This window comes from Enoplosus armatus, chromosome 10 (genome assembly GCF_043641665.1).
Source record: "Enoplosus armatus isolate fEnoArm2 chromosome 10, fEnoArm2.hap1, whole genome shotgun sequence".
In the NCBI taxonomy this organism is placed as follows: domain Eukaryota; kingdom Metazoa; phylum Chordata; class Actinopteri; order Centrarchiformes; family Enoplosidae; genus Enoplosus; species Enoplosus armatus.
In genome coordinates this window covers 12,754,383-12,768,037 of record NC_092189.1, presented here as the reverse complement: position 1 = coordinate 12,768,037, position 13,655 = coordinate 12,754,383, and the positions used below count along the sequence as shown (strand labels likewise).

General features: G+C 41.4%; 2 protein-coding genes across 3 annotated transcripts; one reads left to right on the top strand and one right to left on the bottom strand.

Annotated features, from left to right (window-relative positions):
• Window positions 1-961: 961 nt before the first annotated feature.
• LOC139291305 (A-kinase anchor protein 200) lies at window positions 962-7,099 on the top strand. 2 transcript variants are annotated; one of them, XM_070913303.1, is made up of 7 exons: window positions 962-1,068; window positions 1,290-2,183; window positions 2,258-2,409; window positions 2,872-3,259; window positions 3,449-3,584; window positions 3,695-3,888; window positions 4,741-7,099. In XM_070913303.1, exons 2-7 carry the CDS (start codon window positions 1,305-1,307, stop codon window positions 4,987-4,989), a joined length of 1,998 nt encoding a protein of 665 aa, XP_070769404.1. In that variant the 5' UTR covers window positions 962-1,068; window positions 1,290-1,304; the 3' UTR covers window positions 4,990-7,099. The 2 variants fall into 2 exon arrangements, with proteins under 2 accessions (XP_070769404.1, XP_070769403.1); XM_070913302.1 differs by having other exon boundaries at window positions 1,024-2,183.
• Window positions 7,100-7,453: 354 nt separating this feature from the next.
• On the bottom strand, window positions 7,454-13,107 carry p2rx3a (purinergic receptor P2X, ligand-gated ion channel, 3a). The gene is made up of 12 exons (XM_070913421.1): window positions 12,974-13,107; window positions 11,822-11,957; window positions 11,455-11,526; window positions 10,688-10,757; window positions 9,546-9,642; window positions 9,322-9,399; window positions 9,063-9,204; window positions 8,465-8,601; window positions 8,280-8,373; window positions 7,898-7,963; window positions 7,734-7,811; window positions 7,454-7,582 (listed from the first exon to the last, which is right to left on the bottom strand). Exons 1-12 carry the CDS (start codon window positions 13,105-13,107, stop codon window positions 7,454-7,456), a joined length of 1,233 nt encoding a protein of 410 aa, XP_070769522.1.
• Between the last annotated feature and the right edge of the window lie 548 nt (window positions 13,108-13,655).

Below are 13,655 nucleotides of genomic sequence, written 5' to 3'. Positions count from 1 at the left end.
TTTTCCTGTGTCTGAAAATCCATGAATAAAATCAATCAATCAATTACGTACACCTCAACCAGCAACATTAAAATACTGCTTACACATTAATTAATCGGTAATGATAATCCAGTAATATAATTAAAAATTTAAAAAATTAAGAATTAAAAAATTAGATTAATTAAAGGATCTGAGTATCTCTTCTACAACTACTTTATACGCAAATGTAAATTCAACAAATCACCACCTTTGGTGAATATTTTTGAGGGAAATTTCTTCATACACCAGAACAAAATACCCAAGGTCAAGGTCATTGTACTGTACCTGAAAATTAAAAATAAATGTAGTGGGAAATAAAAAAAAAGGTGGGTAGGCAATACAATATATAATAACCCACACATACTAATAAAAACAAATACTTTTAGAAAAAAGTACTCTCCAGTCTCCAGTACAGTGTCATGCTAGAGATCATATCATATATCATATTTTATTCCTACAATCACAGTAAAGACTTGTTTATACATTTTTAGTTCACAAAAAAGACAACAGAGTTCACAGAGTTCCTATAAAATGGGTTATTCCAAAGGTCATGGCTTGTCTTTTCATATTTCTTTCATTCTGAAGACACATAAATAGCAGCTGCTCACTATAAAATGCCCTGTAATTACCACTCAACGGTCATGGTGGGAAGAAAGAGGGTGTGTGTGCACATGTGTGAGCGAGGAATAGGAAGGAAGGGAGGGCAAACAGAAAGATGGGCAGAGAGAGAGGGAGAGGGAGAGTCACTGTCAATGCACAATTATCTTACCTCACTGGTCTTTCTCGTTTGTCTGCTTCAGAGTGTAAGATCTGAGTGTAGATCCCTTCACCGGTGTTCTAAATTGCTGTTGCTGAAGAGGTGTGGCTGAAACAACCCGTGCGTACTGAAACCACGGACATTTGGTGACAGAGAGAGACTTTGAAAAGACACAAGAAGACAAAAGTCAGCACAAAAAGAGAGAGACTGCTGCTGAAACCTTTGAGGATTATTATGGAGGAGTGGAGGCAGTGTGACAGCGTAATATCCCTGGACCTGTCTTGATATTTGCGGTGAGAAACTGTTAAGAGGAAAATGGAAAAAGATTGGAAAATGAAAAAAGAGGGAAACAACCATCACAGGAGTCTTAACAACGAAAGTTGGACAAGGGGGCGATTCACACACAGCTAATTTCTTCTGTCTTTTTAAAGCAACACATTACTTAAGACTGTGTGTCCATCCCTGTTTAGTGGACTATATCGATGACATGCTTTTCTGTGACTTTGATACACAGCAGTTTTGTTCCTAGATGTCTCAGTCACGTAATCCACCAGACACTCAGGCCTTGCTGCAGTCCATGCTGCAGAGACTGAAGCTCCAGCCGGGAAGAGAGGGCCAGGCATACCTGCACACACCTGTACCCATCACAGCTGCTTCCACACGGGGGCAAGATGGAGAGAGGGGAGCCTCCAATGTCCAGAAAGTAAACAACAGTCTTGTAAATGGCTTTGAGTTTGGTACTGATGGTGTCCCCTCCAAAGAGTTTGGGATCTCTGCTGCGGAAAGTAACTTTGGCCTCAAAGGTGAGGAAATACAACAACAAGGTCATGGCTGTGAAGTGGACAAGGGTCTCATATCCTCCCCCACCCAGAAAGACAACACTGATGGTGACACGGGTGAGAACAGTGTGTTGGGACAGGCCACACAGTCTGGCATCACCCCAACAGGAGCAGGGCAGCTGCTTCCTGCTCAATCACTTAAGGATGCTGATATCACTTCCTTTGAGGGGACTGATGGGAAGAGGGTGAATTTTGGCAGAGACACCCCTAGTAATAATGATGCTGTAACAAGCATGGGACAGAACCAGGGTTTTACGCACAAAGTCTACACGTGGTCCTTGAAGCCCACAGATGCAGATCTTAACACAGGAAGTCTAGAGAATAAAGTGTTCCATATGGGAAATGGAGGATTTGGAGCTTCGCCACAAAGTAAAGACATGCAGTTTGCTCCGACTGGCCAAGAAACAACAAACAGCAGCTCTAGAAGAAAACAGCGATCGTCTGAGAATAAAACGAGGAGATGGACGCAGAAGATCAAGGAGAGGTGGAAGGACAGGTCGGGGAGTTTTGGCAAAAAGGGAAAAGAAGAAGGAGGGAGAGGAGACCAGAAGAGTGAGCAAGGACCTGAAGTGAGTAGAGCGTTTTGATACTTATTTTTTATTGTCAAAATTCTAAGTGAAACTGCAACTTGTTTGCTTCACAGATTTCACTTCAAAACCAACTATTGACAGAAGAAAATCTCATGAACACATCAAATAAGGAGGAAGAAAGGACCCTCATGTCACCAGACAGCAGTGATCCCAGTAAAACCCCTGCGACACACACAGACGACGGCTTTATTGAAGGACATATGAGGTAATCGACCAACAAACTGTCCTAAAAATGTAAAAATTACACTTAAACCAGTACTGAAGTCAGCATAACACTGAAGCTAAAAGCTCTCACAGTCAGGTCTTGTTGATTCGTCTCTCAGCCGTAAGGCAACAGGAGTGAGATATGTGAGGTATTTCTGAGACGTTTCCAGCCATAGCTGCGATATTAGTTTGGGCTGATATTTGTTCCCTCCGATGTGCCAAACACACCCCTGTCACTGACAGCATCTGTCATCAGACATCTTCAGTCACACTTTTGCATTGCGATAAGTCTCATGAGATTTTCATGCCTGAAAAGGAAACATCATCACGGGCTAAAAGTAACAGATTCATTATTAACAAATGGTAGTACAGAAGTAAAAAACAAGCCTTAACATTGACAACACCAGGATCTCTGTGTGCTGTAACAATGTCCACGTTTACAGAATCTCCTTTCTTGTGGCAGGTCTACCAGTGACTTTGACTTTGGCCTGGGCTCGTTTAGCTTACTGGAGGAGATCGTCACGGGTCAAGAGTGGGCCAAGTTCCTAAACCCCAACCAGTCAGCCGCCTCAGCCAATCAGAGACCATCAGAGGAGCCCCTGAGCCCACTTAAAATCCCACAAAATGCTCATGATAGTGGTCCATCATCTCCGACTTTGAACCAACAAGGAGGTGTGAACCGCCAGTGGAGCTTCAGGGGCACTGAGTCATCATCAGGTCCAGATTTCAGCAGGGCACAAATATCGCCTGTCAGCATGGATGTCTCAGAAGGAAAACAAGCTGCAGTACAGGATGATCAGTCAGAACCAATGGAGCACGGACACACCCGTAGACCTCCTTCATTTGTACAGGTTATGATGCATAACCCAGCAGTCATTTACTATTTAAACAGAAGTCATTTTATTAAAAAGATGTTCCTCTAATTAATATTAAAACAAGAAAACACCCAGAAGCACATTACCTCTACCTCTACCTTTGTTTTTAATGAATTCTAATTTCACATGTGAGTTGGTCACCCTGTTATCTGTTTGTAAATGCAGCCTGCAGATATTCTCATCAACTCAGCGCTGAAGAGCAGAGTCCACCTCAACAGAAAGAGACAGCATCAGTCAGCTGAGAGGAGCAACGAGAGGCTTCAAACAGAGAATATAAGTGATGGAAAAGAGGCAGGGAGAGGTCAGAACAACGTGTTATTCTGCATAATCACATATTTCAGGCTTTTGAGTTGACAGAGGTTAAATGTTGTCAGCTGAAATTGTCTCTCTCTCTTGTCTCTCGTCTCACAGGGGGGTCCACATCTTCACTGGGCCATGTGATGGAGGAAACAAGAGATGATAACGTCATGCCTTTATACATCCTAAACTCTCCTCCATCTCTCTCTTCGACTTCTTCTACTCCTTTGGCTCCTGCACCCAGGGGTGTCCTCAAACACTCCATATCGCAGAATTCAGAGTCCTCCATGGAAATAATAACAAAAAGGGTAAGTTATAAAAAGTAATTGCCTTCTTGTGGTATAAAATGTATGAATGCCATCAACACAGTATGTCTGTGTCCCACATCCACACTACATGCTGATTTCAAGCAGGTTTGAGTGTTCACACTCGGAAAGTCACTAAATATAGTATCCTTAAATAGTCATTGTCTGACTTTTGAGTGTGCTGCTGACTCTATTCTCCCACAATGCAATGCACAAAGGAAATGAAAGAGTTTGCTCACAGCAGGTGGTGAAATGGCTCCAGAAACAACTCATAAAACAAATAATTATTGAATTCTTTGGAAAATGATTTTGCCGTCTCTTTTGTGAAATTTAAGTAACAAAGAGACAAAGTCGCAGTTTGTTTGCCTTTGCATTGTGAATTTATTTATGAAAGTAGTAAAACAGTAAAGTATGTTGCTTTTTTGTATTCTAACTGTAAAACAGTTTACTACAGATGAATTCACACTGTATACAGTTAGTAAGTAGTGCACAATGGAACTGGGAGATGTATGTTGCAAATAAGTATGTAATTGGTAGTAATAATAAGGAAAAATAGTAATGTCCTTGAAAGAAATGTTTAATTCAAACCCATAAAAATATTAATTCATTACCCTTTTTCTTTATTACAAAGTTTATATGTTTAATTTACATTTGGCCCTTCAAATTTGACTCTCCAGGTTACACTTAAATGTAATTGATTGACATAGTTCTGTCCATGATGAAGTAAATTGTTCAAAAAGCGATCAATGTCACATAGTAAAGTAAATATATAAGTAAATATGACATTTTATTAATTACTTTCTTTGCTGTTTTCTTTTCATCTTTCCTTTCTTCCATTCATCTTATCTGGATCAGAGGCGAGTTGAGGACAACCGGCGGGTTCATTTTTCAGAGGAGGTGGTGACCATAGCGCCTCCTGATCTGGATCTGGATCTTACAAACTCAGAGGAGGATTCGGGATCAGATGAGGACTCTGTGATAGAGCAGGGTGGTGAGGTGGAGCAGGCAGCGATAGAGATGGTGGCGGCACCCGCACGTCGGGCTGCTCTCCCCGCCTGGATACTGGCTCTGAAGAGGAGGAACACTGGGAGGAAGCCTAGATAGTGAAACTGCACTTACAAGAACTATGATGTTTAAGCATCACCTGTTACTTTTAATTTAAGAGGTTTTGTCCAGACTGGATTATATACTGCCATAAGTGTTGAGTCGCTTTGGTTGCTGGAATAAATATTCTTCCACCAGCTTTTATTAGAAATATTGTGTTGTCCTCCTCCTCCTCACACTGGACAGCAGCAGACTGCTCTCCGCTCTGCTGTCTGTCACTGACTCACTCTGTCTCCTGGTAATGGCTCCCTGTCCGGCCATCCTGGAAATTAACCCCAGAAGAGGAAGGAGACACGAGTTGGAGCTAAAGCAGTGGCGGCTGCAGACCATCAGTGGTTCCTGATTGTCTGCTGCTCACTGCTCAACTCTTGAAATCCTGAAATCCTATTTTGTTAGAGCTGTTACTCTGAAAGTCATCACTATTATCATCATGAGGGCTCACTTCACATCACAGTCATCCCTTATTGGATCGTACGGCCCGACAATATTATTGTCCTCTGTTGAAGCTTTTACTGGGCCTATAGCTACAGTGATGCTGCCATGTGAGTGGAGCCACAAGGTCAAGACAAACATTAAAAGAATGGTTTGACATTTTGGGAAATACTCTTTTTCGCTTTCGATGAGAAGATTGATGACACTTTGTGAATTTTAGATGTGCTGGTTTTGTTGTTTCTTTTGATAGAACCAGGCTAGCGGTTTCCCCCTGTTCCTAGTCTTTGTGCTAAGCTAAGCTAACCGACTGAAAGCAGTACTGTAGCTTTGGTGCCATCCTACCATCTTGTTATCCCGGACAAGGGTGCTGTGTGTTAACACCCACATTTTGTCTACATTGTCCCCTCTGCATGAAAAACTAGACATATTTAACATATTTTAAAAAATCAACAACAAAAAAAAAACACCCTCCAGCTACCTCATTATCAAGTCACATTTATTAATTCTTCTATTCTTCATCTGAAGAAGTGACATTATCTGCTTTTCATGTTTCACAACTGCACACACATCCAGTCCTTCTTGGCCTCCTTCAAATGCTGTGATAGTATTCCTGAAACATTCTGACCACAGACGAGCTGCAGCTTTGCTTCAAAGCCCAGAGGCTTCATTCAGAGAGTACTTCATGGCACTGTGTATCATATTTTGTCATTTCCAGTACATGCATTATATTGATCTGTCTGATTAAGTTAGTATATCAAACTTTGTTGCCAACTGCTGTCAATTCCTCCGTGGCCTCCTTTCACAGCTATCTTCTCCAGTAAATCACTGTCGGAGCCATTAAGAGGCTCTTTAGCTGATCTATTAGTGCCCTGGTCACAGTTTGAAACAAAGGGAGGGGAAGGGGGGCTCAGAGAGAGGACGATGGTAAAATGTACAGGATGTGTGAGATGAAAACGTGGGAGTTAACCAGAGAAATAAATAGAGAAGGTTGGATTCATTTTGGATTGTCCGAACACAAAAAGACGAATTACATTCATCCAATAAGATAAAATAAGATAAGATATACTTTATTGGCTTTAGCAATACTACTTAAATACAATACGTAGCCAACAAAACAGTGCAGTGGTACACAAGACACAATAGTGAAACACACATAACAAAAATAAAAGCACTGGAGCAGCACCACCGGAAGCATCATTAGTACAGTAACATCTCCTACTGTGCGTCATCGCCCAGAAGTGGACTGATAATGGCCCATTTGTAAACCTCAAGCCATACACACACATTTATCCCACTGCTGCCCTCCCTCTCATAACACACACACACGCACACACGTCATTATTAACCATGTCTTTACACCATTAGGGGACTCTTTAGTGCTTTTATTTATGCAGGACAGAGAAGAAGGGCATTTGGTGAGTGTGTGCATGTGACAAGAAAGAGGAATACTTCAAAATGTTACGCAAATAGTTTATTCTCAACACTCTTTTTCGTATTAAACATGTTTTTCAAATTCTCATTGGAGCAAAGCTAACTGGAAAACGAGAGGGGCATTTATGCAGCTTTAATATTTTGGCTGACAAACAGGAGGTTGCAGTTTATTGGAGTTAAGAGGCTGTAAAATGTCTTGTACAATGAAACTGCTTACAATAAAATACTTTTTTTTTTTTCATTTTTACTACTGGATGTTTCCCTGAGTGTAGTTTTAAGTAAGCTTTGTTAAAAGGTGAAGAGTTGGCCATTCATTGAGTTTCATCTTAAATCTTTCTTAGGGAAACTTTGCTGAGTGTTGTTAACCAGGACGGTTAATGTTATGAGCTACAAGGCCATAGTTCTTTTCTTCTGACTCCCACGTCTAGCTGCAAAACTGTGAAGATGCCAGCAACGATGTCCTTCTTTACCCAATTCCTTAAACGTACTGAACTAAAACTGACTGCAGGATCCTGACAACCAGAAGAGGCATAATGCATCTCGAGAGGCAAAAAGGGAAAGAGAGAGAAAGAGGATTCCTCCAGATTGTTGTTGTTGTCAGTCACATGGGTTGGTCAGAGGTGGCGAGGGAAATGGCTCCCGAGTCGTAGGAGCTCTTGATGCCTGGTTTGAGCGACAGCTGGCTGCCTGGGCTCTGAGCCAGCGACGCTTCTATCTGAGCGTCTGACACCTGGATGAAAAATACAATGAAGAAAAATCTGTGATGAAGCTCTCAGAGGAAATCTCACCTGGACTAAATCTCTTGGTCAAAGTCACTCTGCCATCCCTGTTTATACTTATTGGCAGTTAAAATGCAAAGTGCATTATAAAAAACGCATTACCTCTTCAAACTTCTTGGCCTTGTACTGATCTGCCCCTTTCAGGAAGTTCAGTAAGATAATGTCACAGAGAACCGTACCCTGCCGACACAGATAAAAATGAAAGCTGTCAGCGACAAGAAAAATACATTCTTTAAATCATCTTTAGCCCAATCAGAAATTCCTACCAGTCCAACAGAGGTGAAGGCAGCTACCAAGTTGATGAGTGTTGGGATTGTGTCAAACTTTCCTGCCTGGAAGAGATCAGCAGGAAGAGATGGAGTCAGTTCAGGTGACATAATGTCCCAGACAGAAGTGCTGTCTCCAGAATATTTACATTCAAATTAAATAATAATAATATTCAAAAAAAGAACGGTGTTCTGCACAACTTGCTGATGATGATTTCAATATGCTAAACATTTACAGTCATGGAGATTTTAAAGGAATAGTTTGACAATTTGGGAAATACTTATTAAATATAAATGTTAAATAAAATAATAATTATTTGCTGTCTTGTTGAGAGTAAAATGAGAAGATTGATACCACTCTCACGTGGTAAACACAACTCACACTGCCAGTGACCATAACATCAAAGCGGATTGCATATGCTTTGTGAAGTGTCCGAAAATCAGTCCCATTCTCTGTCTTGAAATATTTGGCAAATCTGCGTTCAAAGAGAAGAAAAAAAGTGAGCGAGATTGAAAAGGAATAAAAAGATTGAGTAGACATCAAGAGGAAAAAATCGACCTTGCTACCTGAAGTTGTAGCCTTTGGAGACGGCATTCTTGGCAAAAGGTGCGTCCAGTCGCGTGAAAGAGTACTTGGGGACACAATATTCAATGTCCAGGTCCAGGTTACACTTCCACTCAATGTTTATTCCTATTTCTCCACCCTGGAAGACATGGAGGAGGAGTATGTGGTAAATAAGAGGGCAACCACTAGTGTTCAGATTCAGCCTGCTTTTTATTTGCTCAACCTCTTTACAATAATCAGGGTAAGGTCACACAGCTATTGCTATTGGTCAACAGCACGAAGTTCACCAAAGTCTTGATGCAAAAACGTACTCACACCGACTATTTGACACTAATCTTTTCCATTTTAAATTCTGACGTGACCATGAGATCGGACAAGGGAATGATGGTGAGGAAGGGGTCCTTGTTTATAGTCTCATGTGTGAAATGAAACTAGACCTGAAACTCTTTGACACTTTATTTAAATTGGGTTTATCCTTTATGACAGTACAACCCTCCTCCTACTCCTATCCTGTGCAGCATGCTGTGTACAACATTTTAGCCTTGAGGATGTAGTGAAGGAAATGTTGAGGAAGGATAGAAGATAGAGAACAGATAAGACCTTGTCAGCCAGGGAAACCACGCTCTGCCCAGTATAGCTCAGCACGTCCCCCACACGAAAGATGGGGCAGAAGGGGTTTGTCTCCGGGTGGTAGGTACAGTTCTTGATCTGTTTGGACGTCATTGTGGTGGGAAAGTTTCCTCTGAGAGAGAAAGATTTCTTGTTTATGATCAGTTCTTTATAGAGCATGTAGTTACAATTCAGCTGCTTACGTTTGAGAATGTGTGTGTGTGTGTGTGTGTGTGTGTGTAAGACCTACCTGGTGACATCAAATAATGGAAAGCGAATACTGTTTTTGATGAAGATGGTGAAGTTGTTCACATCCAGCATCGGTGTGCTGGAGAGGATGTTGACAGAGAAGGAGGGGTGAGGATGACAATTGAGGCTTTCAATGAGGGAAATGTCTTCTGGTGCACAAACATATCTCTGTGTGTGTGTGTGTGTGTGTGTGTGTGTGTGTGTGTGTGTGTGTGTAAATCTTACATCTTGACTTCATCATTCTCGGCTGGACACCATCCTTCAATCTCACACCGACCCTCGGAGTCATCAGGGGGTTTAATGCAAACGCCTGTTATAACGCCTGGTGTGTAAGACAGAAGGAGAGGATAGTTAAAGGGATACAGTGGCTGCCAAGAGTAAGCAGCCTTTTGCACATCTCTGTGAAAAGTTTCCACCCACTACATCACTTATGTGAATGTGGAAAGATGTAACTTACCTCCTGGTTTTTGCTCTTGCTGTTTGTTTGCTGCTTTGTTTACTGATTTTGTTTACCCCCCCCCCCCGGGATCAATAAAGTATTTCTGATTGGCTGAACTAACTCATCAGAATCAACAGACAATCTTTTAATGTGGCCAGAAACTGAGGTTCCTGATGGCAAAGTAACGTTACACTGAACAATGGTTATGTATACACCTGACTTTATTTTGAAAATGTTTTACTTTGACCTCACCTGGTGGTAGTATCAAGAATGACTCTACAGCATCCCCCATGAATCTGAAGCATAGTCTACCTTCTATAAACAATATCCTACTCAACAATTTTAAAGATGCAATAATACCATAAAAACATCTACACATAGGGTGTGTGTATATATATATACATACATATTTCTAGTATTACTTCAGCAGTTTGTAAAAACTTCAGCACGGGTCGATTGCTTTCAAGACAGCTTTTTACAACTTTGGCTTTTCCATTTATATTTAACTCTGCCAGCAGGCCTTGAATCTGACCTCAAAGATGAACAGAAACTGCCAACGCTAATGGAGGAGAAGCTGGTTATTTCTGAGCCATTCTTGCTTCGACCAAGAGACAGAACATTTTCAGGGAGACACTGTGGCAGCAACAAAAATGCAGATGAGCAGTCAACCAGCAGCGGTGCACCACTCGACTGAAGGGTTGCAGTAACGTAAAACTTCTACCAGGGATGATGGAGACTTCGTGGAGTAAGGCGAACGATGCATCAGCCGATACTGGGTGTTCAAGAGCACCTTAATGTTCGCTGGATTTTTTGCATGTTAAGCACTCAGCCTCTGCAGTCTTTTCGTGTTTGGAGGAGGATGATAATGAGCATACTTAGTTTGCTTCCACGTGTTCAGGTAACATTGTGACAATGTTGTTAGACTCACCATTGGAAAGGATGGAGCCGAAATGCTTGTGGCAGTGTTCATCTTTGGTACAATTAAACATCTTCATAAACTGAACACACACACACACACACACACACACACACACACACACACACACACACACACACACACACACACACACACACACACACAGAAACCTATTGAAACCTTCAATAGTACACATGGTAACAAAGTAAGCAAGTAAGTTAGAAGATACGTGACCATGTTTTTGTTGCACAGCCTTCCTTAAATTGGCCTTTCTAAGGACTTCTGTGTCTTTCAAGTTGATTTGCCTAAGAGATCTGACTTGAAACACCTGTCCTTGTCAGGTGACTGTTGGATTTTGTACTGAAAGTATATATGTATTTATATAATAAAGTTTGCCATAATCAATCTAAATAGTCAATCTAAGTTAAATTAAATGGTTGCATCGGAGTGTGCAGCTTTCCCAATCTTTCTCATCGTCTTGTCTTGTATCTGCCTAGAAGCCGGCACCCCACTAGAACTAGCTGTGCAATTTCCCGCAGTTCTTCAACACAAGTTAATCAGGTACACAAAAGAAATACAATACAATGAACATAGTAGAATAACAGATGTATAACAGATAAGACATTCCCTGGAAAAATAACACTTTGGGCAAACATTAGGTTGCACTAAGAGGGAACCAAAGGTTCAGTAATATAGCTCGGAGCCAGCCCATGAAGTGCTTCAAATGTAATTAGTCCACTGAAACTGACTGGTAACTAGTGATTTGAGTGTGTCCTCACCTCTGCACATCTTCCTAGGAACTGATTTTCTGTGATGATGAGTTTGGTCATGATGCAGAACACACCTGCACCCTGAAACACAGCAGAACATGTATGATACCTTTATGTAATGCTATCCAATGGACAAAATGTGCCTCATATAGCACATAGAAAAATGGATCAAAATGATTCAAATAAACACATAACCACAGTTTCTGCATGAACAGTGGTATTATGGACTCACACTAACTTCAGATACTGACTCTCAGATGCTTCACATGCATCACAAACCACCACCACAACTGTCATTCCACCTTAAAGAGGTTATGTGTGTAATCTGCCTGATAGTTTCCCTCAGACAAGACCACATGTAATCAGGGTCACACACCTGTTGGGGAGAGACGTAGTCGGCCACATCCATCACATGGCCATGATGGTAACCGTAGCCTTTTACTTTGGTCATCACAGAGGACTCGATGCCGGTGTCGATCACCTGATAAGCTTTCTCGTGGATGAAGACCCAGCTGCAGGACAAATGACACGACACAAAAGATTCAACAGCAGCTCAAGAGTTCAGTTGAAGGAGAAGATGAAGAGTCTTGTTTCTGGACACAATTAACTGAAACTCCTCACACTTTTTATATCAAATTCAGGCTTAAAATGTGTTTGTCCTGTGTGAAACTCTCTTATCTCTTTCAGATAACTATTCCTCCCCCACTCATGTATACCTTTTCTTTATTTTTACCTTTTCTTTATTTGTTTGACAAAGGGAGCCCCAGTTTGTGCCTCTCATGTATCAATTCGAGTCACAGAGCTAAGCCTCAGATTTTCCCAGCATTTCCCAGTCATTTTATGCTACTTTATACTTCTACAGCACTACAGTACTTTTCACCCCACTACATTTATTTAACAGCTATAATTACTTTTTAACCTCAAACTACCCAAATGCAAGTAAAATGCTGCTGACATGTTCATGCATCAGCAATAATCCTCAAATAATTTCATGTTTAATAATGTGACAGGGCCCATTCTGCTGCAGAGTACTTTTACTTTTAATGCTTTAATTACATGTTGCCGATACTACATCCTTTCTTTTACATAAGCACAAGTTTGAATGCGGGAGTTTTACTTGTAGTGGAGTATTTTTACATTGTGGTATTGCTACTCTTACTTCAGTAAAGGATCTGAGCTTTTCTTTCACCGCTGTCCTGCTGTTTGATAATTTAGGAAAGGGGATGTTGAGCAGGTGTGGCACAGCTTACAGTTTTATTTCACTTTTCCTTTAGTCTAAAATTAAAGGGGGGCAAAGGAAATTATTTTAACACTAAACACATACAGTATCTAGCCATTTGGAAACTGTAAACAGTTAACAGGAAACACTATTCCAGGGAAAACTGTCCACAATGTGTTCTGTGGAGCTGGCTTTACTACGCAGTTTCACAAAGAATCAAACCTGGGATGGACAGATAATAAGGAATCACAATCACCCACAAAACATGCAAAAAAAAAAAAAAAAAAAGTCAAACACAAATCAACTGACCCGACAAAATATGCGATGATGAGCAGTTGTACGATACGGTTGATGATGCCCACAGACCAGCTCTTGACCACCACAGACTTGGTGGTCTCATAGGTGAAGAAGTCGGTGATGCAGCCCCACGCCATGGAGGCCATGAGTGGCAACGGGTCGGGTCCTCCTGAGTCTGAGGGAAAAGCGCAGTTTCTGTCCAGCCTCAACAGATACCTTCAGGGAAGTGAGGTGGTGAAGCTGTTTGTTCGCCAGGAAGCTCACTCCAGATTCTGATAAGAGGAACGTGGTGTTAACCTTTATGCTGGTCCAGTCTTTCACTCCTTGGTGTGGCCTGTGTTCATCAGCTTCATTGCATGTCTGATTTGTCTCTCTCCTCTCCCTCACTGTTTTTGTTTCATTGGTTTATGACTCAAACTGGACCTCCCCTTCCTTTACTCAAATGAGCGAGAGGAAAATGTGAAAGTGTCCCTCTGTCCCTCCCTCTTTCTCTTTCTTTCTCCACCACAAATCCCCATCTCCCATGCCTCTTTCCTCTCGCCGTCTCTGGCTTTTTACAGCTGTGTACTACGATCATTCAGGGCCACTAATCAATATCCCATACATCCATTTTCATTTGCCCCAGACACATTTCTGACATCCTTTGAGTGGGTTTTTGACATTTCTTGGATGCTTTTATCTAATGCAAGCAACA

Coding starts and splice junctions, on each gene's coding strand:
- p2rx3a (XM_070913421.1), bottom strand. CDS start 13,107: ATGGCCTCCATGGCGTGGGGCTGCATCACCGACTTCTTCACCTATGAG. Junction 7,964..8,279: donor ATGTTATGGTCACTGGCAGT/GTGAGTTGTGTT, acceptor GATCTCTTCCAG/GCAGGAAAGTTTGACACAAT. Junction 7,812..7,897: donor CCTTCACCTCTGTTGGACTG/GTAGGAATTTCT, acceptor CTGTGTCGGCAG/GGTACGGTTCTCTGTGACAT.
- LOC139291305 (XM_070913303.1), top strand. CDS start 1,305: ATGTCTCAGTCACGTAATCCACCAGACACTCAGGCCTTGCTGCAGTCC. Junction 2,184..2,257: donor AGAGTGAGCAAGGACCTGAA/GTGAGTAGAGCG, acceptor TTTGCTTCACAG/ATTTCACTTCAAAACCAACT. Junction 3,585..3,694: donor TGGAAAAGAGGCAGGGAGAG/GTCAGAACAACG, acceptor CTCGTCTCACAG/GGGGGTCCACATCTTCACTG.